This window comes from Grus americana, chromosome 11 (assembly GCF_028858705.1).
Source record: "Grus americana isolate bGruAme1 chromosome 11, bGruAme1.mat, whole genome shotgun sequence".
Lineage (NCBI taxonomy): Eukaryota > Metazoa > Chordata > Aves > Gruiformes > Gruidae > Grus > Grus americana.
This window is the reverse complement of record NC_072862.1, coordinates 21,009,124-21,028,435: the sequence shown is the minus strand read 5'-3', so window position 1 is coordinate 21,028,435 and position 19,312 is coordinate 21,009,124. Positions and strand designations below refer to the sequence as shown.

Here is a 19,312-nt window from a genome sequence, read left to right as displayed (position 1 = left end):
CTCTAGAAAAATCCCTCAACTAAACCCAGTATTTAATAAACCAATTAAAGTTGTGAAGTGACAACTTACTACCTTTCACTCTTTTACACAAATAAATGCTTAAAGACAGCATTGATTTCACACTGCCCACATAATAATCTAAACATTGCCCTTCACAAGCATAATAAAACCTGAATGCTTAGGCAGAATAAATATAAAAAACCCCTCAATTAAAAGTTAATTATCTTTTAAAAATAGTAATCTCAAAACATAGAGAACTGAAATCTTGTGCAACATACTCCTTCAAATATTGGTACTGGCAATACAGGTCAACAAGCCAAAATGCCAAACAAGAAAGTATACAATTTTATTATAATTTAATCACATTTTAGTGACTCAGCCTTCAACGAAATGACGGATGTGGATAATCCCATCCTAACTCAGCAAAAATTGCCCCAGAAAACTAAGAAAAACTATGTAATTAATCCAGAGCATTAACCACTTTACTAAAATATCTTAAATCCTCTTTTCATTTGAGAGCTGTCATTTTCTGTTTAATATGACTTAAGACAATAGAATGGAAAGGATTCAAAGTACTATCAAGACAAACGCAAACATTTTTTCACTTTAGCTACCGATGTACAAAGGATACAAACCTTTGTCATATATTTATATTCAGGTATGGCTACATTCGATCAGTGCAAAGGTAGCCCACTGTCCTCTTTTAATTGTTGCCACAACTAGATGCTCAGGAAAAGACTACAGCAAACATTTACCAAGCCAATAAATTCCAATTTTATTCTAGTTAAACTGTACCAAAATGTTATATATCACTATATGTTCAAATGGCTTGAGCACAACACAATGGAAATGCTCTCCAAGGGTGGCTTTCTCTTTCCATTGTCTGCAGAGGAAGCCTGGGAGTCCCACCACCTCTCTTACCCCTGCCACATACCTTCTGGCTGCGGGTCACGGGTAACCAACAGGCTTTAAACTGTATCGCTCTGCCCCAGGAGTTCTCAGAGAAACTCTCAGGGCCAGAGCATCTCGGCCCTTGTCTTTGCTACAGCTTTGGTGTTTGGTTCCCTACTTTCTGCCGTTTTGTACAATCGCGTTCAAACTACAAACAAGTATTTTCATGCAGTTGTTTGAATGTAGAAGGCAAGTAACAGAAATGAGTCAAGGATACACAGAACTGCCTGCATGACAGCCCAAGGAAGCGCATAGAAATGAAAAGCCAATAAATGTCTTTAAGGAACAATTAAAGGTAAATGGATGTGCCCCCACTGTCTACAGCAAACCCAAATGAGTTAAAACAAAAGGCTACATATTACTTATCTTTCTCAGTCAAAACAAAGCAGCAATTCTAGGAAGCAAAATTAAGAATCCATTAAGGTCACCTCACAGCTAAACCTTCAGAATATCAATTCTGTGGCAGCACTGCCCAGGAGTAAATGGTTTCAGTATACTGAGCATTACAGTTACGTCCTCAGTGAGTGTATGCCACAAAACCATACATATTTATTCACTGCAGTCTCAAAGACTCCATATTCACAAACAGAAATTCTACTTCTTTGTCCTGTAGCCTCTTCCTCCTTGAATTTCATCAGTCATTAAGTACTGAGCAAGCGATAGTCATTAACTCAGGCATTTTACAGAATCATAGAATAACTAAAGTTTTAAATTCATCCCTCCCCATACTCTTAACTTGCAGGCAAGTCAGAAGCCTCCAATTCTAAATGTAACAGCCAGCTGAAAGTGGGTAGTCTTGTAGCATCTGCGATAGACAGCAAGCACTGCTATCAAGGGTGAGCGACCAAGACTCCCAGGAAGGAATTTGGTCTGGTACATAAGGGTATGCAGACCAGCCATTGCCTTGTTCTGTGCACTTGGACAAACTCGATTCTGTGGATAAATGAGCATGGCTCTGCAACAGGCAGGGCACCATTGCATCGATGCAAAGATGATAAGTTGGCATGTACCACCTGACTATGAGTCTCAGAGTTAATTACTGGTGAATGGTAGCTGGAATTTGCTTGGAACCAAACCAAGAGCCTGGCACCCACCCAGGGTTATGTGCCAAGAATCTCTGAGATTCCTCTAGCAAGCTTAGAGCAACAACTTACCCAATTAATCTCAGATCTTCAGATTTTTATTGTTTTTTAAAGGGGTATTTTGGGGTTTCTGGTTATTCTCAGTTACAGGTCACTGAGACTCCACCTGACAGCTGACTCCACCTACCTTACATCACTAGGTAAGGAGCTACTAACAACATCCAGCTCCATAAGGGGCTCAGCAGACATAAAAATCAGAATGAGTTGCCAAGATAATTTTCATAAATCAGTGCAAGGAGGGGTGGAGAAAGGCAAAGTAATAAAGCAAATTTGGTTTAGTACTACAATTTGTTTAGTGCAATAGGATGGAAAGAAGACAAAAAGGGACCATGTGTTTGTTTATTCATTCCCCTTTCCCACTTGCTGCCAACTCATTTAGTCTTGCATTCTTCAACCCTATATTTTAGTAATACACACTCAGTTCTAACTTCTACTTGCACCTGTATGACTATGCAACTAAAGTAAAAATTTAAGCCAGTGTATAGAAAAAGAAAAAAGAAAAACCCTTCTTTTGGACCTAAAGGGAGCACAATATTCATATTTTACTGTTTGGAGTTGTGTTTGACTGACTGGGTTCTTTAACAACTGACTTATTCAGTGACTATACATATTACCTTCTTGTGACCTAAACTCCCTAAAAATCTGCAGGTAAGTGGAGTTATATAAATACAAAAACACAGTTCTCAGTGATATACCAGTTCTGAAAATCATTGCCTGTCCAGTCTCAAAATATCTGGGAGAAGATTAACCCCTATGTTATTTAGCCTCTGCCTCATTCACTCCAGCTCAGGTACCTGTCTCTGCTCTGGCTGTAAGACGGTGGTCATTCCAAGCGCTCTACAGAATTAGTGCAAAAAGGAATTTATAAGACTGATGCAATTGTTGGGTGACTGAACTACACTTCCAAGACACCTTTCCCTCTCCACTGATGAAAGAGGCAGCCATCTACAAAGTTGGAACCTTGCTTACACATGCCAGTTATATATGTGATGTCAAATATGACGTCTCTGGACCACCTTATCTACTTTGTTGTGAAGATCATGATACAAAACATACAATTTTAGATTGTAATCCCTAATCACACGCCACATTTTCTGCCTTCACCATAAGACTGTAACTCACTGAAAGCTAGTGCCCCAACTATACCTTTTTCAGTGCTTTAACTGCTGCAATCATTTCCCACCTATGTTCTGCTCACCTTCATGGATGGATAAACAAGTTCATTTAGACCTCCAGGCTGGCAAAGTACCAGCTCTCACTATACCTTTTTGTGAACATCCCTCAGAGTCACCATGTTGTTTTATTGTTTTACACAGAGGGATTTGAAGTATTTCAAAAGCATGAGTTGTTTTTAGAGTGACAGGAACTGTATACCCAACCGGCAAATTTTAGTAAACAAGCCACTCAACATTCACTAAAATTCTGCTGTGAGCCTAGTCCTTTTTAAGGAGAGCTGGGCAATGAAAAACCTTTCCTTTATGCCACAGAGCTGGCAGAAACTTAAAGTAAAACCAAGTTCAAGACAAAAAAAAGCACTAGAATAAAAAATGCCATTTAGGAATTGTATTCAAGACCTGCACTTCTTGACACTAAGGGGGCTACTGAAAGAACTGACATCGATCAAACATTTAATTTCATGGAAGAATGAAGATTCAGTTTAATTTACATTTTTGTAAATTTGTGTCACAGTAAAAGCATTTAGTCAAAAAGTGAAAGGTTGAACTGAAGTCAAATGTTATTTCTCTATTTTTAAATTAAGCATTTGATTTTTAATTCCTAAACAAGATTTTGTTTCAAAATTAATAACAATAGTAAAAGGAATAAAGGAAAACATGTCCTTAAAATAAAAACACTTTTTAAAGCTCTGGTCTGTGTGAAATGTTTTGTGCTTGTTCTGCTAAAATACCAATGTGTGAACACCGAACTTAAGTGCAAAACCACCAGGAACCAGTTTCTGCCTCCCATTCTTCACAAATTCAGCTGCGCTTTCTCGATTCAAATGTTCTCTGAAAAGTTCACGTGGGTTGACAATAAACAAATGGAAGATCGGTGAACCCGTATCCCAAACTGCATCAACATCTGATCATTTCCTGCCAAGTTTGTAACAAATTTACTCAATGCATTTTATTGCCTCTCTCTTTGTGACAGTCAGATGCTTTCTTTCCTTATCCTTATTTACAGGCCTAAATTGAAGTAGTAGCGTTTGGTTGGCACTGGTGTGACAAAACACGTTATTGCCTCTGTTCTCTGATGGCATAAAAAGATATGCTTGCAGCCAGGATTCTGGTGCAAATGGTCACAGAATGCTCAGTTTATTTGAGCTTCAGTGTTTAAAGTAGCTGTCTATAAACATCCATATGGGAAAATATGGTAACATATGGAAATCTAAGACTGTGAACACAGTTAAGGAAGACATCTTTAAAAATATTAATGACCTTTGCAGGAATTCCTGTATTACAAAATTTTCTGGAATTTAACATTAAAACGGGAATAAATTTCTTTCTTAAAAGATTCCTATTTCAGAGAAAAGAATATGAACTGTATCCCCAAGTCATGTGCTGCACCACAGCGGAATCTGAAGTTAAGAAAACATGTTGACTATCCCATCCTGTCATTGATCTTCATGGGCAATTTTGATGATATAACTTTAGTGTGTATATATGTGTGTGTGCACATAAACATTTTATAAAGCATAAGGAAGGAACAATTATGCAATACTAGGTAAAGCAGTCGACAAACAATCCAGTTTCAAGAGCCTAGACCAGAACTATACTAATACAATGGAGTTACTTTATCTGTAAGGAAGGAATAGTCAACAATTTAGCAGAGACATCCAGAGTAGGGAGCATCAGAAAGTCACAGCTGCCAATACACACATCTCCTCATCCCTCCAATTTGCTCTCCTTGCTGCGAGCTGCCTGGCAGCTGGTGACAGTTCATGATGGGAGAGACAGCTTGTTTTCCACATACATTAGGGCAGTTTGCCAGCAACTGTCATCAGTCACCTCCCACCTTCTCCTCCCAGTTTCCCTCTCCTTGCTTTCTATCACTTTTTTCTCCCTTCCCCACACTGCCCTTGCAAATAAATCACATATGTATGCACAAGTGTCATACAAACTATATGCTAGCAGAAACAAAAAGCACGGCAGGAAGAGGGAAGAGCAGCAGTAAGGCATGTAGAGTTGTGAGATGCTTAGATAGCCCAAAGCTCAATGCACTCCCCAGCTTTCTTATATCACCCTGGAGGAGGGCATCCTTTCTGTTCCTTTCTGCCTCCTCATTTTGTATTTCCATTAGTTCAGAGAATACCTTCGGGGAGAACTTCAGTACCAATCTCCTCTAGGCTACTTCTGAGGAAAAAATGTGTGTGAACCCCAATCCATTTACTGTAAGAACTTAATCAGAGATCTTTCTAGGCTGACAGTCAGCCCCTACAGCATGGCATGTCTCTGGTGATAGTTTGGGGGGTGTACACAATACACTTCAGCCATTACTATTTTTCAGCTCTGCAGATGTTTGCCCAGCCTTCTTTTTGTTGGATTGTTTTGAGAATTCAACTGTTATTCCAGTTCTAGGATGGAATTGAAAAGTGTCTTAGAAATGTCTGGGGGATTAGAAAGCATTTTTTGTGCAGGTCCCCGAAGAACAATCTTTAGAAGCACTCAATTTTTTCAACAGTAAATAACAGATTTTCTACAAGCTGCGCATCATTCCACTAGTGTAGTAATCTTCTCTTTTTATTTTATCTCTCATTCCTCTGGAATAACAGGATTAACATGAATCCTGTTAGCAATTCTTAAAATAACTATATATTTTCAGGACCTCTATATGGCATCATATATCCACTTGTGACTGTCCCAGAAATAGCGTGGAATATTTATTTGGTTCACCTGCTGACTACCCTCACTGTGCACAAGGTCCCTTATTATTATTCCCTCATTAATATCCATATATCACTTAGTATGTTTTGCACCAATTTTTAATGTCATCTGAAACAAATGGATTTTTAACAACAGCTCTTCTCTTGCTGGGAGACTTGACTTCTAGAGCAGCTGACAGGCTGGAATCATTGGCAGTATTCACAATTCTTTAAATGTTTCTGAGAATGTTAACTAATTTACACACAAAATGACTCTTCAAATGTATCTAGTGCTTCTTTTCAGGTGCCATCATTGTAAAAACTGAAAAATCTCTCCCTGTTATGCCAATATACTGAGCTAATGTGTGGATCCTGTCTCCCTCCAGTGGCATCTCACACTAGCCATGAAGTCTAATATTAAAGCGTAATTAGAGTTTCCCTGACACTCAGATGATGTCTCTCCATTGCCAAGGTTGCTAAGGGGTTGCAGGGATAGCTGGAAGAGATTTCATGTGGCCTAGAAGCCCCAAGGAAATTACGAAATGACCCCATTCTTTCAACAAGTCTCTCCTAACTGCCAAAATCTGCTGTTGCCTGCTCAGCTTGCTGTTGCTTGTGTAGCAATAGCAAGAAACACAAGGAAAAACCATGGGGAGAAGGCAGCAAACTATTTGTTCAGGGCTTGAAATAACTCTCCAGGCCAATAACTGGACTTCTGAAACCATATTTGTGACATAAAAATTAATAGTCCCACTATTATGCTGTTGAAAAAACCAGTTGTATATTAAGGCATAAAGGTATGCCATATTCACTCATATAAACCAACAGTTTAGCAATGACACATGAAATTTAGATTGTGCCTTTTCCACAGCATGCTTAAATATACCTAAAGTCTTTGCACAATGTAATGACTTGTGCAGTGAACAAACACTAAGCTGTTCCATGCATTGCAGAGAGTAATTTTTTGTCATAGGAGATGACCTTGAATGTCTTGAGCCCATGCCTTTTGAAATGTATGTGCCCAGTCACTGTAGTACAGATTCACTGCAAGACAGTAGTATGCATGTTCCTTTGAGCACGGCAAATGAAATGTGCTACTAGGCTTGCCTTCAGGCTTTCTTTGGGAATAGTGTCTGTCCCAGGAGTGATTTATGGCCTTGTTAAACAACCTCTGCCCTTTCAGCAAGAATACTGCATTACAGCAATTTGCTGGTCTTCCTATTCTTTAAAACCACATAAACAATTTGTAATGTGAAAGCCATAGTACATAGTAAAATTAAATACTTCCTCACTGTGGAGATTATAAACTGCATTGCAGGGCAAAATATATCTAAACATCATACCAGTCTACATTCTGTGCTTACCTTACAATTTAAAATCTCAGTAATTTGTAACGATGGTGCAAATGACAGACTTTGAGAAGAATTAATTCTTTTTCAAGTTTAAATTTAAAAAGTTTGAGGAGGGGATTACTATTTAACAACAACATGAGAGCCTCACCATCAGCAGCAACACTTTTTTTTGTTTCATAGAAAGAATAGTTTGAAATTTGGTTTCCATATCAAATGAAGACAGACTGTTTGTTCAAAGATACATGTGTAAAGTGGGAGTTGTAGTTATATAGATAGTAAATTCAGCTAAGGATTTTCATACCTATGACCCTTGTATGAATTTCTGGCATTTCGCTCATAAATTTACTGCGAGTTGCATTCGTGTGTATCGCAACTGCCTGGTTCAGAAAGTGAATACCCGATGAAGCAAACAATACAGAGAATGGGAAGAAATTGGTAGGAAGAAGAGTAAATTCCACAGCTATTAACAGAACTGCATGAGTGTGACTGGAACTGGATATCTTCCTCCTTTCATTACTACTATTTTTTCCCAGTTAATGGCTGCACAAACTCTCATAATGGTCAAAAATGCAGTAAATTTCTGAAGGTATTAGTAGACTTAGTGGTATCAAAAGGCTGGTAAGATTTAGGACATGTGACTTGACTCTGAACCCTTTCTTCAAGTACTATACTTAAAATCTACGCTTACCATCCAGTATTGAACACATTCTGTGAAGTAAGTTTCTCATTAGATTACAAGTTTCTCACTTGTCACATTCCAAACAAATAAAAGCATCAAAATATTCTCCAGCAATTAGATATAATTTCATTGCCAACAAATGAAAATCCCTAGGTTTCAATTTTAAGGATTAGTATGCTTAGATAGATACAGTACAGGTCTAAAATACACAACTTAGGAACCCATACAGTTCCTTTGATTTTCTGAGGATGAAACCACCCAAAAATGAAATCACAGTTTGGTTTTGTTTTTTGTTTTTTGTGGTTTGGTTTTTTTTTTTAATAAAGAAAACGGAGCCCTAACACTTCTGTTAAAATGCAACGGTTTCCTCCACTTACAAAGCTAGGAAAGAATGTTTATTTTCTTCTGCCTTTGAAAACACAGGTTTCATTCGGCCTCAAGGTGGCGATACAAGTGCGATAGTTGCTGGCTTCCAAGGCTGCTTGTACTAAAATCGAATCACTCTACTGCTAAGAGAAGAGTTCTTGGTAAAGAATCAAACAACTCTGTATTATCACACATTGGAAATAAAAAAATTAAGGGAAGGTAAATCCTCAAATACTTTTCCTGTTTAGATCTTCAGAACAGGATTTAAGAAAATATTATCTCTACACCTATAAGTATTCCCAAATGTCTCTCATACATATGTATATTATAATTAGCCTCATTGGATAGCAATTGTTTACAGCTTCGGTGAATAGCATCTTTTTTAAAAGTATAATTCAATGCATATGCTCAAACATACTAAGATGATGTTCAGGAAGGAGTGAATAACTAGCAAAAATAAACTCATGCTAACCTGAAAATTAAGGAGCTTTTAACGAAAGCTACAATTTTCAGGAAAAAAAAAAGTGTATTTATTCTAAGTGATTTTCTACCAAAAAAAAAAAAAATTTGTTTTCCCTAAAACAAATATCTGATGTACTAAAATATTCTTGCTCTCTGTAAACACACAGATCATGAAAACTTAGCCTAAGTGCCACACAGAAAAATGCAGGAAGAAAATTTTTGAGATGGGGGCAATGTAAGGAAATAGTCATCTGTGTACTAGAAGACTTATCTAGTGTAAGGGTTTTTTCAGGTTAAGTTGATGCTCATTGCTGTGCATTCATATTTTTGGTACTTATTTTCAGGAAGGGTAAGAAGGAAGATACAGTAAGCTACAAGCCAGTCAACTGAATTTCAGTGACAGGGAAATTTATGGAAAAAGTCCTTCTGGTAGACATTTTCAAACTGGGCGGACTACCCATTGCAAGAGTACCCACAGAAACATCTGGAAGCTCTGCACAGTGATGGCCACCTAATAGTTGAATTCATAGCTGAGCTGCTAGAGGTGAATCATAGAAATGTTTTGGCCATCAGAAGTTTTATTGCAAATTTAACACTTTCTCACTACAAATAAAGATCAGAGAAATTTAGAATCAATCTTGTCATGGCTCAGATTTTCCTGTGCCTTATATGTAATTTGCCTTGCCATTCATTTATCATGCTTAACATTCGCATAAGAGTACGTCAGAGATAAAGTACAACCTGTATTCTTTCAACATAGAAATGTATTCTCACGTACAATTCAGTCACAAAACCCAGATTAAATTTGTTTAAGATTTTGGTAAGCACCAAATGTTCAGAGGAGAGTGCAATTCTGACTATGTTGAAATGTTCAGCACTACAGATGCTATAATGAATACCTTCATTAAAACAATATATATTTTTTAATTTTAAAAAAAAAGTACCTTGGCCAGTTATTAGCATACAAGCACACAATAAACAAGGCAGCTTTATTTTTATTTTCCTTCTCATTTTAAGACTCCACTGCTACAGCAGGGTTTAAATTTACATGCATGTGTTTTCCATATCATTAACCATAATATTACTCCTTGATACTCCTTGATCCATCAAACTGGTATGTCTGCTAGTCCCTAACCGATTTAACCTCTTCCATGCACAAATGTTTAGAAAATCCCATTATGAAGAATAAAATGTTTTCCCCAAGAAGGAGCAGTGAGCGCCACACGCAAGCACAATTACATTTTAAATTACTTAAATCTGTTGAGGGACAACCAGAACCATACTCTGAGTCAAATTTGCACACAAAAACCATAACAATCCTATTAACTTTGTAAAAATACTTCTTTTATGTGAGTTATAACTCAGGAAAGACTCCATATTTAAGCTATAACCAGCATCTGTATCTTCCAGATTGGGGCAGAGGGACCTATTTCAAGCCAATTTGAGCATGAAGGCTATACAGACCTTATTGTTGATGAAATGAAGCATTTCTGAAGCTTAAATATAGTACTCCACTATTACAATGAAAAGCGATTGGTATGAGCTCTACAGATACACAGGACAAAAGACAGCATTTTCAGACCAAGAGGATTCAGTCTGCTGAAAAGATAGAATATAAAAATGAAATAGAGAACACAGCACTTGAAAGCTAAGAGGAACTGAAAAGACAGATGAATAGCTGCTTAGAAAGCTATAACGAACCATGGAATGCAAATTGCACAAAGACAAAAGATTCAAGAACTTCAAACTAAAGTGAGCCTTGAAGAGAAACTTAATTTATTTAATCCACAGTAAACATAGTTGGCACTGTGGTTCAAATACCGCTCTCCTAATACAGACACAGTAGTCTCCCTGGAACATTATTTAAACAAACCTCCAACTGAAGAGGAAAACAACTTCTGCTAGTACACATGCATTATGCTTCAATATTGTAGAGTAAATCCAAACAAACAAGAGTAAAGATGAAAACTAGAAGCACAAATGTCAAGGTTAGTTCAGTTATATTTGCTTCTTGGCAAAAACCTCTAGAACAAATTGAGAAGAGGCTTATGGAATGGGGTTTTTTGATGTGAAAATCAGGGGGTTTGAACATTATTAAGTTCTGCATTTCCATGTAATGTAAAAGTTTATGTATCTATCTTGTTACCACTAAAACTTGCAACAAAGCTGAAATAATCCCATCTTTTTTTTTTTTCCCCCCAATATAATGAGTCGTGCCAAAGTCCATTTTAGGATTGAGAAGCCAAACTTCCTTTATTTCTTGAAAATTGACCAGGGATCCCACCCATAACTCAGAAATCTTTCTTCAAATATTGAATTGATTAGGCTCAACAAAATATTTCCATTTCAATGAAACAGCAGTTTTTCAAAACAAAAATAATTCTCTCAAACCATTTCATCACGCATACCAGAGTTAAATTACCTCACAATCTCTGTTATGGTCTGCTCTACTTCAGCTTCTTTCCTACAAAAAGGTGCTTAAAATACTAAGGCAAGCACAAGTCTCATTGAAACGGAGAAGAAAGTTGGCTTGTTGAAGGAATCCGTTAAGCCTTCCCAAAAGACATTCCAGTATCAGCTGAGCGATATGTATGGGACAAACAGATACATGCACACATGTCTTAAGTGCTTTGTACTTCACAGACTACTTAGACTAATACTATGTGCTTTGGAAATTGTCATGGCAACAACGTATTTCCTTACAAATGGAAACGGTACAGTAAATAGGCATATAAAACCCCCTTGTAGCCTGACAATAATGTTGCTTAAGCTTGCATGCCCTCCTTCAATAACAAACAGAAGCAAGGGTGTCATTGGCACGTGAAAAATCCACACGCGGGGCAAAATCCTGTTAACAGGCAGCTCACGCTGCTGGACAAGTGAAGGAATCAACGTGGAAGGAGCAGGCCTACCTCCTATTCACACTAGGCCGGTAGGCTTCACAGGTGGAGGAATCATCACGGTGGAGTACAAGGAGAAAGTACTCAGCAAACACTTTTTGTGAAGGCAGAACCCCACAGCGGGGTGAAACACTAGCTAAAATTGGACAACATGAACAGATGCCATCCATGTTCTCGGATAAGCATACAACAGTCAAATTTCTTGTCTCTGTGACAATGAGTTAAGACACATGGGGTCCACTTGAAATTGGACTGGCTAGCTATATTTACTACAGTCTGATTCTATTATAAGTTGCAAACAAATAACTGGGAGGGTGTCAGGGAATCCTGCTGTTTTTCTATTACTGTGCTAATTTCTCAGGTGAACCGAGGCCACCTCTAAGGGAACTAGCTGTTGGAAAGGCACAGCACATCACTGATGTTCTAACACCACTTCCGCAACTCTGTTTTCACTTCCCATCTAATCCAACATAGAACGATGGAAACATTGTTAAGTCCAAAAGTGGCAACATCATTAAACTTTCATCTAAAATTGTCAATAATTTAAATGAATCCTTCTTCCTAGCTGTTTTTTTCTGTAGAAAAAAATACTTGTTTAAAGTGAACTTTACATGAGTCAGTCATTTCAGACACTTGAAGGAAGTACCTGAAGGGTCCCCTCTATTGTCTCTTGAAAAAAAAAAAAAAAAAAAATTCTTTTTCAGTAAGCAGAGGTTAAAAAAAATTATGCTGACGTATCTTCAGTAAGCAGATTTTAAAAATTAATTTTGACAAATATTCCCAAACTTCCTTTCTATCTCCATCTCAGGATTCACTTAAACAGTGTAATAGCCTTAGGAGTAGCACTGTATAATGTCTTTTACATTGCCAAACCAGATAAGTAAAATGCTGTCTGCAACGTGTCGGGTTTTGTAGAGCTTGTGTCATTTTCCCTCTTTGATATCAGATAAATGATATATAATAACTGTTTTATTGTACTAGTCTGTCACTGAAAAAAATCAACTTAATCCAGCATTTCCATGTTCAACTCTACTCTGGAAGCAAGAAAAAAAGACACAGTTCCTGGTTTGAATACTGCATTTCCTCCTTGATTGCATATAGAGACTTTTGCTTCAAAGACAACAATCATCTGAATGATTAATTTCTCTATTAATCTTGACTGAGATTTAGCTTTGGAACGAGCAAAGAACTGTAAAATGGACAAGTCTTAGTTAAAGTTGTTCCCATTCAAACCAGTGGCAATGCTCTTGCCCCTCCGTGGCAACTGAATACTTCTGAAAATTCTGATTTGTCAACCGAGGTATTTTTCTGCTAAAAGAATAATATATTCCAACACATGTTAGCAGTGATGGCTTTAAAGCCACAATTCCACAATTCTAAACCTCTAACAATGAACAACTATCCAGCAATCACCTGTATTCAAACTTTAAAATCAAGAAACTCTTGCAGTTTTTCCCAGTCAGAGAGGAAAATAAATACATGGACCATGGTCCTACCTGTGGGTCTGACAGTCGAGAAAGGTCAGGGTACAAGTAGAATTTTATCCCCTCGGAAGCACCTGGTAACGTTACTCCACGAATCAGAAGAATCATCAACATGATATAGGGGAACGTGGCTGTTACATATACAACCTAGCAAGAAGAAGAAAACATCAGAAAAATATTTTCTTCCAACTGCAAGAAAACCATCTCATTTCCAACATCCATTTTGCTGTTAGACAAAAACCAAATCCTTTTCTGGAGGAAAAGTGCTTGTGATGCCCTTGTTCATGCAGGTGAATTTTGTCCTCTAAACATATTCCCTTCTCAACCATATATGACTTGCAGGAAAGCTCAACCCTTTTTTATAAAGAGATTGGGAAGCACTCTTTAAGTATATTATTTACTCTCTCTTTGTGAGAGTGGACCAGACACCATACTATAGTGTACCTGTGCACTATTCCACATACTATTCCAAACACAGATACAAGGAAATTGACTCATAATAGCAAGTAGTTAATTGCATTATATGATATGTATTATATAAAACCATACGCAATGAATTCTGAGAAACCTAGTAATTACTAAACTGTCATCTCATAAGACTGCTTTGCCTGCATATCTCTGAGGAATAAACATTTCATCAAGCCTAAAGGTTAAATGCTATGTATATCTCCTTGTAAATTGCTATAATACCCTTATGGTGCAAAGTACCTTCAGGCAAGATTTCTGAAGCACTCAAGCCCAGCAATTTCTGTTTTCACATATATGGCCATATCTTTTTCAGAAATCAGTTTGCGCTGTGCATGGGGATCTACTAAGCTTTTCTGGAAACCTGCAAGAAGTCATGTTTTTCAAAGGAAAAATTGAGCAGAACTGATGCCATTTTATAATCCTGAGAGCAGTATATAGCTATTCAAACTTGGAGATGGATGAAATGATAAATTCCAAGTCACTATGAAGATTTCCTTTAAATAATGACATACCTTAAACTTAACTGTCCATAATTCTCTATAGCCATTCTCACCTGTGCAAAGTAGGTATAAAATATCCTAATATGCAATATTACTCTTATACATAAAATCATAGAACGATTTGGGTTGGAAGGGACCTTAGAGAGAGACCACCTAGTTCCAACCCCCCTGCTGCGGGCAGGGACACCCTCCACTAGACGAGGTTGCCGAAAGCCCCATCCAACCTGGCCTTGAACACTTCCAGGGAGGGGGGGTGCATCTACCTTGCGCAATTCAAAATTACTTAAGCTGCGAGAATGGGGAAAATCATTGGTGAAAAATATACTATAGCCCTCAAAAATATGCATTTTAAATTCAAAAGTTCATTACCTGTCTCATGGCTATGTAAATGAAAGAGATACATCAGAGAATGCATCCATGAAAGGTTTCTCAAACACATTTTCATGACCAATTAACTGAATCTTGATTTTCAGACCATCTTGAATATTCAACCCCAGACATGCAATCATCTCACGTGTGCCTCAGCTGCTACACTCGGAAATCACGTGACAGATCCTCGTGCATGTCCAGCTGCCCAAGACATATTTAGACACTTCACTCTCACTGACCTTAACAGGAGATAAGCATCTATGTATCTTTCAGGTGTCTTATCCCTTTTGAAAATACAAGCCATGATTTTCCCAGGAAATGGAGACAAACATTGTATTCCTATAGGTCTCAGAAGCCTGAACTGATGAATTCAGAGGTCCATAAAATGCAAAATGGAATCCCAGTGCTTACATTTATTATAATAGACTATTAGTAGAAATGCAAAGTGATATGACTGAGTTCAAATGGACCTTGTCTCAAAGAGACTGCTCTCCACATTTAGGCTTCGTATAAAAATGGATCTTCAGTTAATGAGAAGTAAAAAAGGAACACATGGAATGGACATGGTCCTGCTCTGACTCTTATACTGGGTGGAAAGGACAAAATAGCCAGCAGCTGGTTTTTATGTTTTTATATTTAATCCTTTACCAGCTATTTTTCTCTACTTCTTTTAAATCAATAGTTTCTTTTAATAGGGTATAGTCGGCGGACATAAACATTTGATGACATGGAAGGTATTGCACCTGAATATCTGTTATAACATTAAAGCATAACATTTCACTGCATCATGATTCATTAACTACACTGGTTTGCAGCCTGCTATCTCACTCAGCCTGCCACAGCCTTGAAACATTGTACACCAGTAAACAGATGGCAATTTTGTACAAGCAGACTTCTTCCCAGGTTCCTTTGGGTGTATTTCCTCACTGGGCTCCATCAAGGAAGAGCTGAAACCACTCATCCCTATGCCCAAGAGAGGTCAGGTAAAGGTACCCTCATACAGCAGCCTGCAATCCAGGCTTGTAGAGTTAAACTTCACGGTTTTCTGCTCACTTTTCCAATGCTTTCCACAGCCCATCCACACGTATTACCACTGTTGCAAGTACTAGAACCACAACCGCTAGCATAATTTTTTATCACAAGGGTAGTTGTGCCTCAGCTTTAGAGCAATGAGGACTCTTCTTCCTTTCTGGTTACCATGCAGAAAGAGGATATAAATAGAGCGCAATTGGCTCAGTACTTCTGGCAATAAATACTAATGCAGATCTCCAGAACAACAATGAAAGAGATGCCAAGGAACCATGTGTGGGAAAGATACACCCTTCCTGAGCCAACTGACATTTGTTGACAATTTTCAGTGTTAGTGCTCATACAGCTAATGAGGCTGCTAAAACTGCAAGCTTCTCTTGTACTGCAACAGGGACGTGCATTGTGTTCAGAGAGGGGAGAGAAGGCCACTGCTCGTAGGTGGTGTTCGAGTCTCCCAGTATGTTGAGCCACTTAATTCCATGGCATCCAGTACAGCAGTTGCTCACTTTATCATGCTTTGCTAGAGCTCGTGAGGTGAGGGAGGATGGGGCATTTTAGAAATCAAACGCCATTATTAGTTTCGTCATCACATCTGTAGGCATTAAAAGTTTCCTGAATTGTTTTCTTTTCTTTCAACACATCAAACCTCTCTGAATGTAAATGTGAACACAACTGTTTCTAATTACACTGCATCCTGTTTTAATTGACTTTAATTGCTTGGTATGTTAATTTGCATTCCAATGCTCAAAATGCTTTTTTTAAATCCTAGTCAGACCAATGCCAGTGTTTAAGCAGTTGGAAACAAAATAAAAATTTCTGGCAGGCTAGTTTTTGCACCAAGTTCTCCTATTACAATAGAATTGAAAGACAAATTTACAGAGATATTTAGACATACAAGTTTGTGGAAAGGCACCTACTGGGACGCCTAACAGCTCTTAAGCATACTTAGGTGCTTAACTGAAAGTACCTTAGGACCGAAGATCCTGAGAATAGACTGCAATGAACTTCAAGTACCAAGCACTGGAACTTTACACACCAAAACTTTAAGAGACTTAGATGTCTGTATCACTCAAGGCTAGTTATAAAGATATCTAGATATCTATGCAATGATTTCATGAGTAAGGCACCATAAAGGTCTTGAGAACTGAACTAGCTGCCAGTTTGCATCTTTTCCTACCTAAGTATCTTTAAAGCGCAAATAAGGGTACATAGCTTCAAATTTGGCTACTGGGACTGTTGAACTTCTTATCCTAAATGAAAAGATGCTTTTCTGAACATTCTGGCCAGACGATGCCACAGAGGTTCAAGTGAAGGTGACTTGGCTTGTGAGAAAATGTAGAAGAAATACACAATAAATCTGTGGAGAATAAGGAAGAAGCCCTGCATGCAACGAATTGAGCCATGCACCCACAGAAATCTAGAAGCCTAAAAACAGATTTCTCTGGCTACAGCTACTACAGAACACACCAGCCTGATGTTCACACCCTTCCTCACAGCAGCTTCGTAGCAGGGTGAGTCATGAATAGGAAGTAGTGAACTTTAACCCTTTGCTTGGCTCTTGCTGAGAACATAACTGAACTAGAATTCAGTGAACAAAACATAACATTCTGAGGCTAGGAAGTTGAGGGAATTCCTTCCTGCAAGCTGCGATGTTCAAGTTTGTTTGCACTATAATGACCCAATTGCATTTTATAAATGGAATAAAAGTGTTTTGTTTCACCTGATGCTTCAGAAAATTACTGGCTTGCTAATCCCCTTCCCATAAAGTCCCCTCTTGCTCCATTAGGCTATAAACACAAGTAGTATCAATGCAAGAATTGGCAGAAATTTGCCAAAACTCAATATTAGAAAAGTTATATGGAAAGTAAGACCTGACTCCATGCCCTGCTCATCCTTATCTTTCATTTAGTGTTTTCAGCATATTGACTAGCCATTTAGCCTATTCATTTAGTTGACACTGACCAACTTCCTTTGTTAAGAGGAGACTGATGAGCAGTCTTCAGATCTTGGTGACATACAAGGTTTGTCTGCACAGGACAAATAAAAGAAAATTATGCCCAGACTACAGTACACTCCCGTGTGGAGAAACAGCTTGGGAACCAAAATTTCACTACCTGAGTAATGTGACAGGGAAAAGAGTAATTTTTATCCTTCTTTACAGTGTTGATGCAGAAGAGCATATTAGTACAACTACAGAAATATAATTATCTTACCACTGTCTGGCAGCTCTGTGTCTTTGTAGATACACATACATAATTGATATTACCAATTTGGGCATGATTTCCATGAAAATTTAAAAAAGAGTTCTACATGCCATGATTAACCCAAACATCTTGGTTCCACTAATATTTTTCCAGTTTCACAAATTCTAACTTCCTAGATGTTAACAGCAGATAATGCTACAAAAGATTTTCTTTTTCAACCACCATGGTATACTGTGAAATATTCCATACAGCATTGTTTGAAAAAGTCTTTTGCTGATATGACACTATAGCATCTACAGACATAGAAATGACAACTGAGAAGAGATATTTTCAACATTAATTGGATTTACAAGAAAAATGGTATAAGACAGTATAAAGGAATGACTGCTAATTCACAACTTTTTAAAAATGTGTGTCAAAAGGGGGAAACAAAATTTTACATCTACCTATATTTTAAAGCTAAAATTTCATATGCAGAAAAAGAAACTAAACCAAAAACCCAACAGAATACCAGATGAGTGGATTTGTATGATGTATGATTGGGATGGTGGCGGGCGGGGAGAGAGAATCAGCAAAATGGCTGATTTTTCTGTTTTTTCTGTGTTTTACAGACTTATTCAGCATCATCTTCTGTTTGTCTTGTTTGTTTATCCACAGAGGGAAACTTGCTCCAGAATAATCTCATGAACGGTCCTTAACCAGGTTGCTTACAAACTGCAGAATTTCTTCTAAGCTACTAATGAATCATGTGTGAGTGCAGAAAGTTTCACTTGGAGTAGAAAGAAGTTAAAAAACCAACAGGTAAGAAAATTTAATAAGATTTGAGAGCTCAGAAATAAGTATCAAAGAGGAAAGATCCACTGGGAATGAAAGATGAGCTAGAAAATAGGGGCCAGGAGAGGACACTTAATGAAAGTATGTAAGATTAAATGCACAGTGATCATAGGAAGCAGAAGGTTCTACATGACATAATAGCAGAAAGGAAAAAACACTTCTAATACCACGTCACACTGAGTTCATTGACTGGGACACAGAAAAATCTCTATCTCTCAGAGAGGTGCAAGTCCTTATTTTTATCCATGTGGTGGTAAAGGCAATAAATAAGTAAACAAAAGTCTGAGTCAAGCTGAAACAGTTTCCTTAACAATGAAATGAAAGCTCAACTCCAAAATTCATTTTGAGTCAATAAAAAAAAATTGCATTTCGTTCAATTTTGGTTTGGCATTCTTTTTACTGAATGGGTGGAAGGGAGATCTCTCTTGACCAAAAAATGCTTTAACAACCCAAAGGCATTATTTATAAGCTTCATTTCAAAATTAAAAAAATGGTTTAAAAATGTTTGTTTCCTTTTTTTTTCACAAGAATTATTCGTCACATTGGGTCTGACTTTATGGACCTGTCAGCACTTCTCAAATTCCATTTCAACATCATCTTCTGTGTTCAAAAAACTGCCTACCTGTAGTCAAGAGTTCCAAAAGAAGGGGAGGAAAACTATGGAGGAAGCTTTGAGTCAGTGCTGAGGACCCTGGTGCTCCAATAGCCTACCA

The 19,312-nt window shown here is 37.7% G+C and overlaps 1 protein-coding gene across 5 annotated transcripts in view; it reads right to left on the bottom strand.

Moving 5' to 3' along the window:
• The window catches only part of SLC6A11 (solute carrier family 6 member 11), a 105,108-nt gene that overhangs the window by 40,954 nt on the left and 44,842 nt on the right, over nucleotides 1–19,312 (bottom strand). For all 5 annotated transcript variants that reach the window (XM_054838101.1, XM_054838103.1, XM_054838102.1 and 2 more), the window contains one exon: nucleotides 13,208–13,342. In XM_054838101.1, the coding sequence (XP_054694076.1) occupies nucleotides 13,208–13,342 (135 nt within the window). The remainder of the gene's footprint in view (nucleotides 1–13,207; nucleotides 13,343–19,312) is intronic.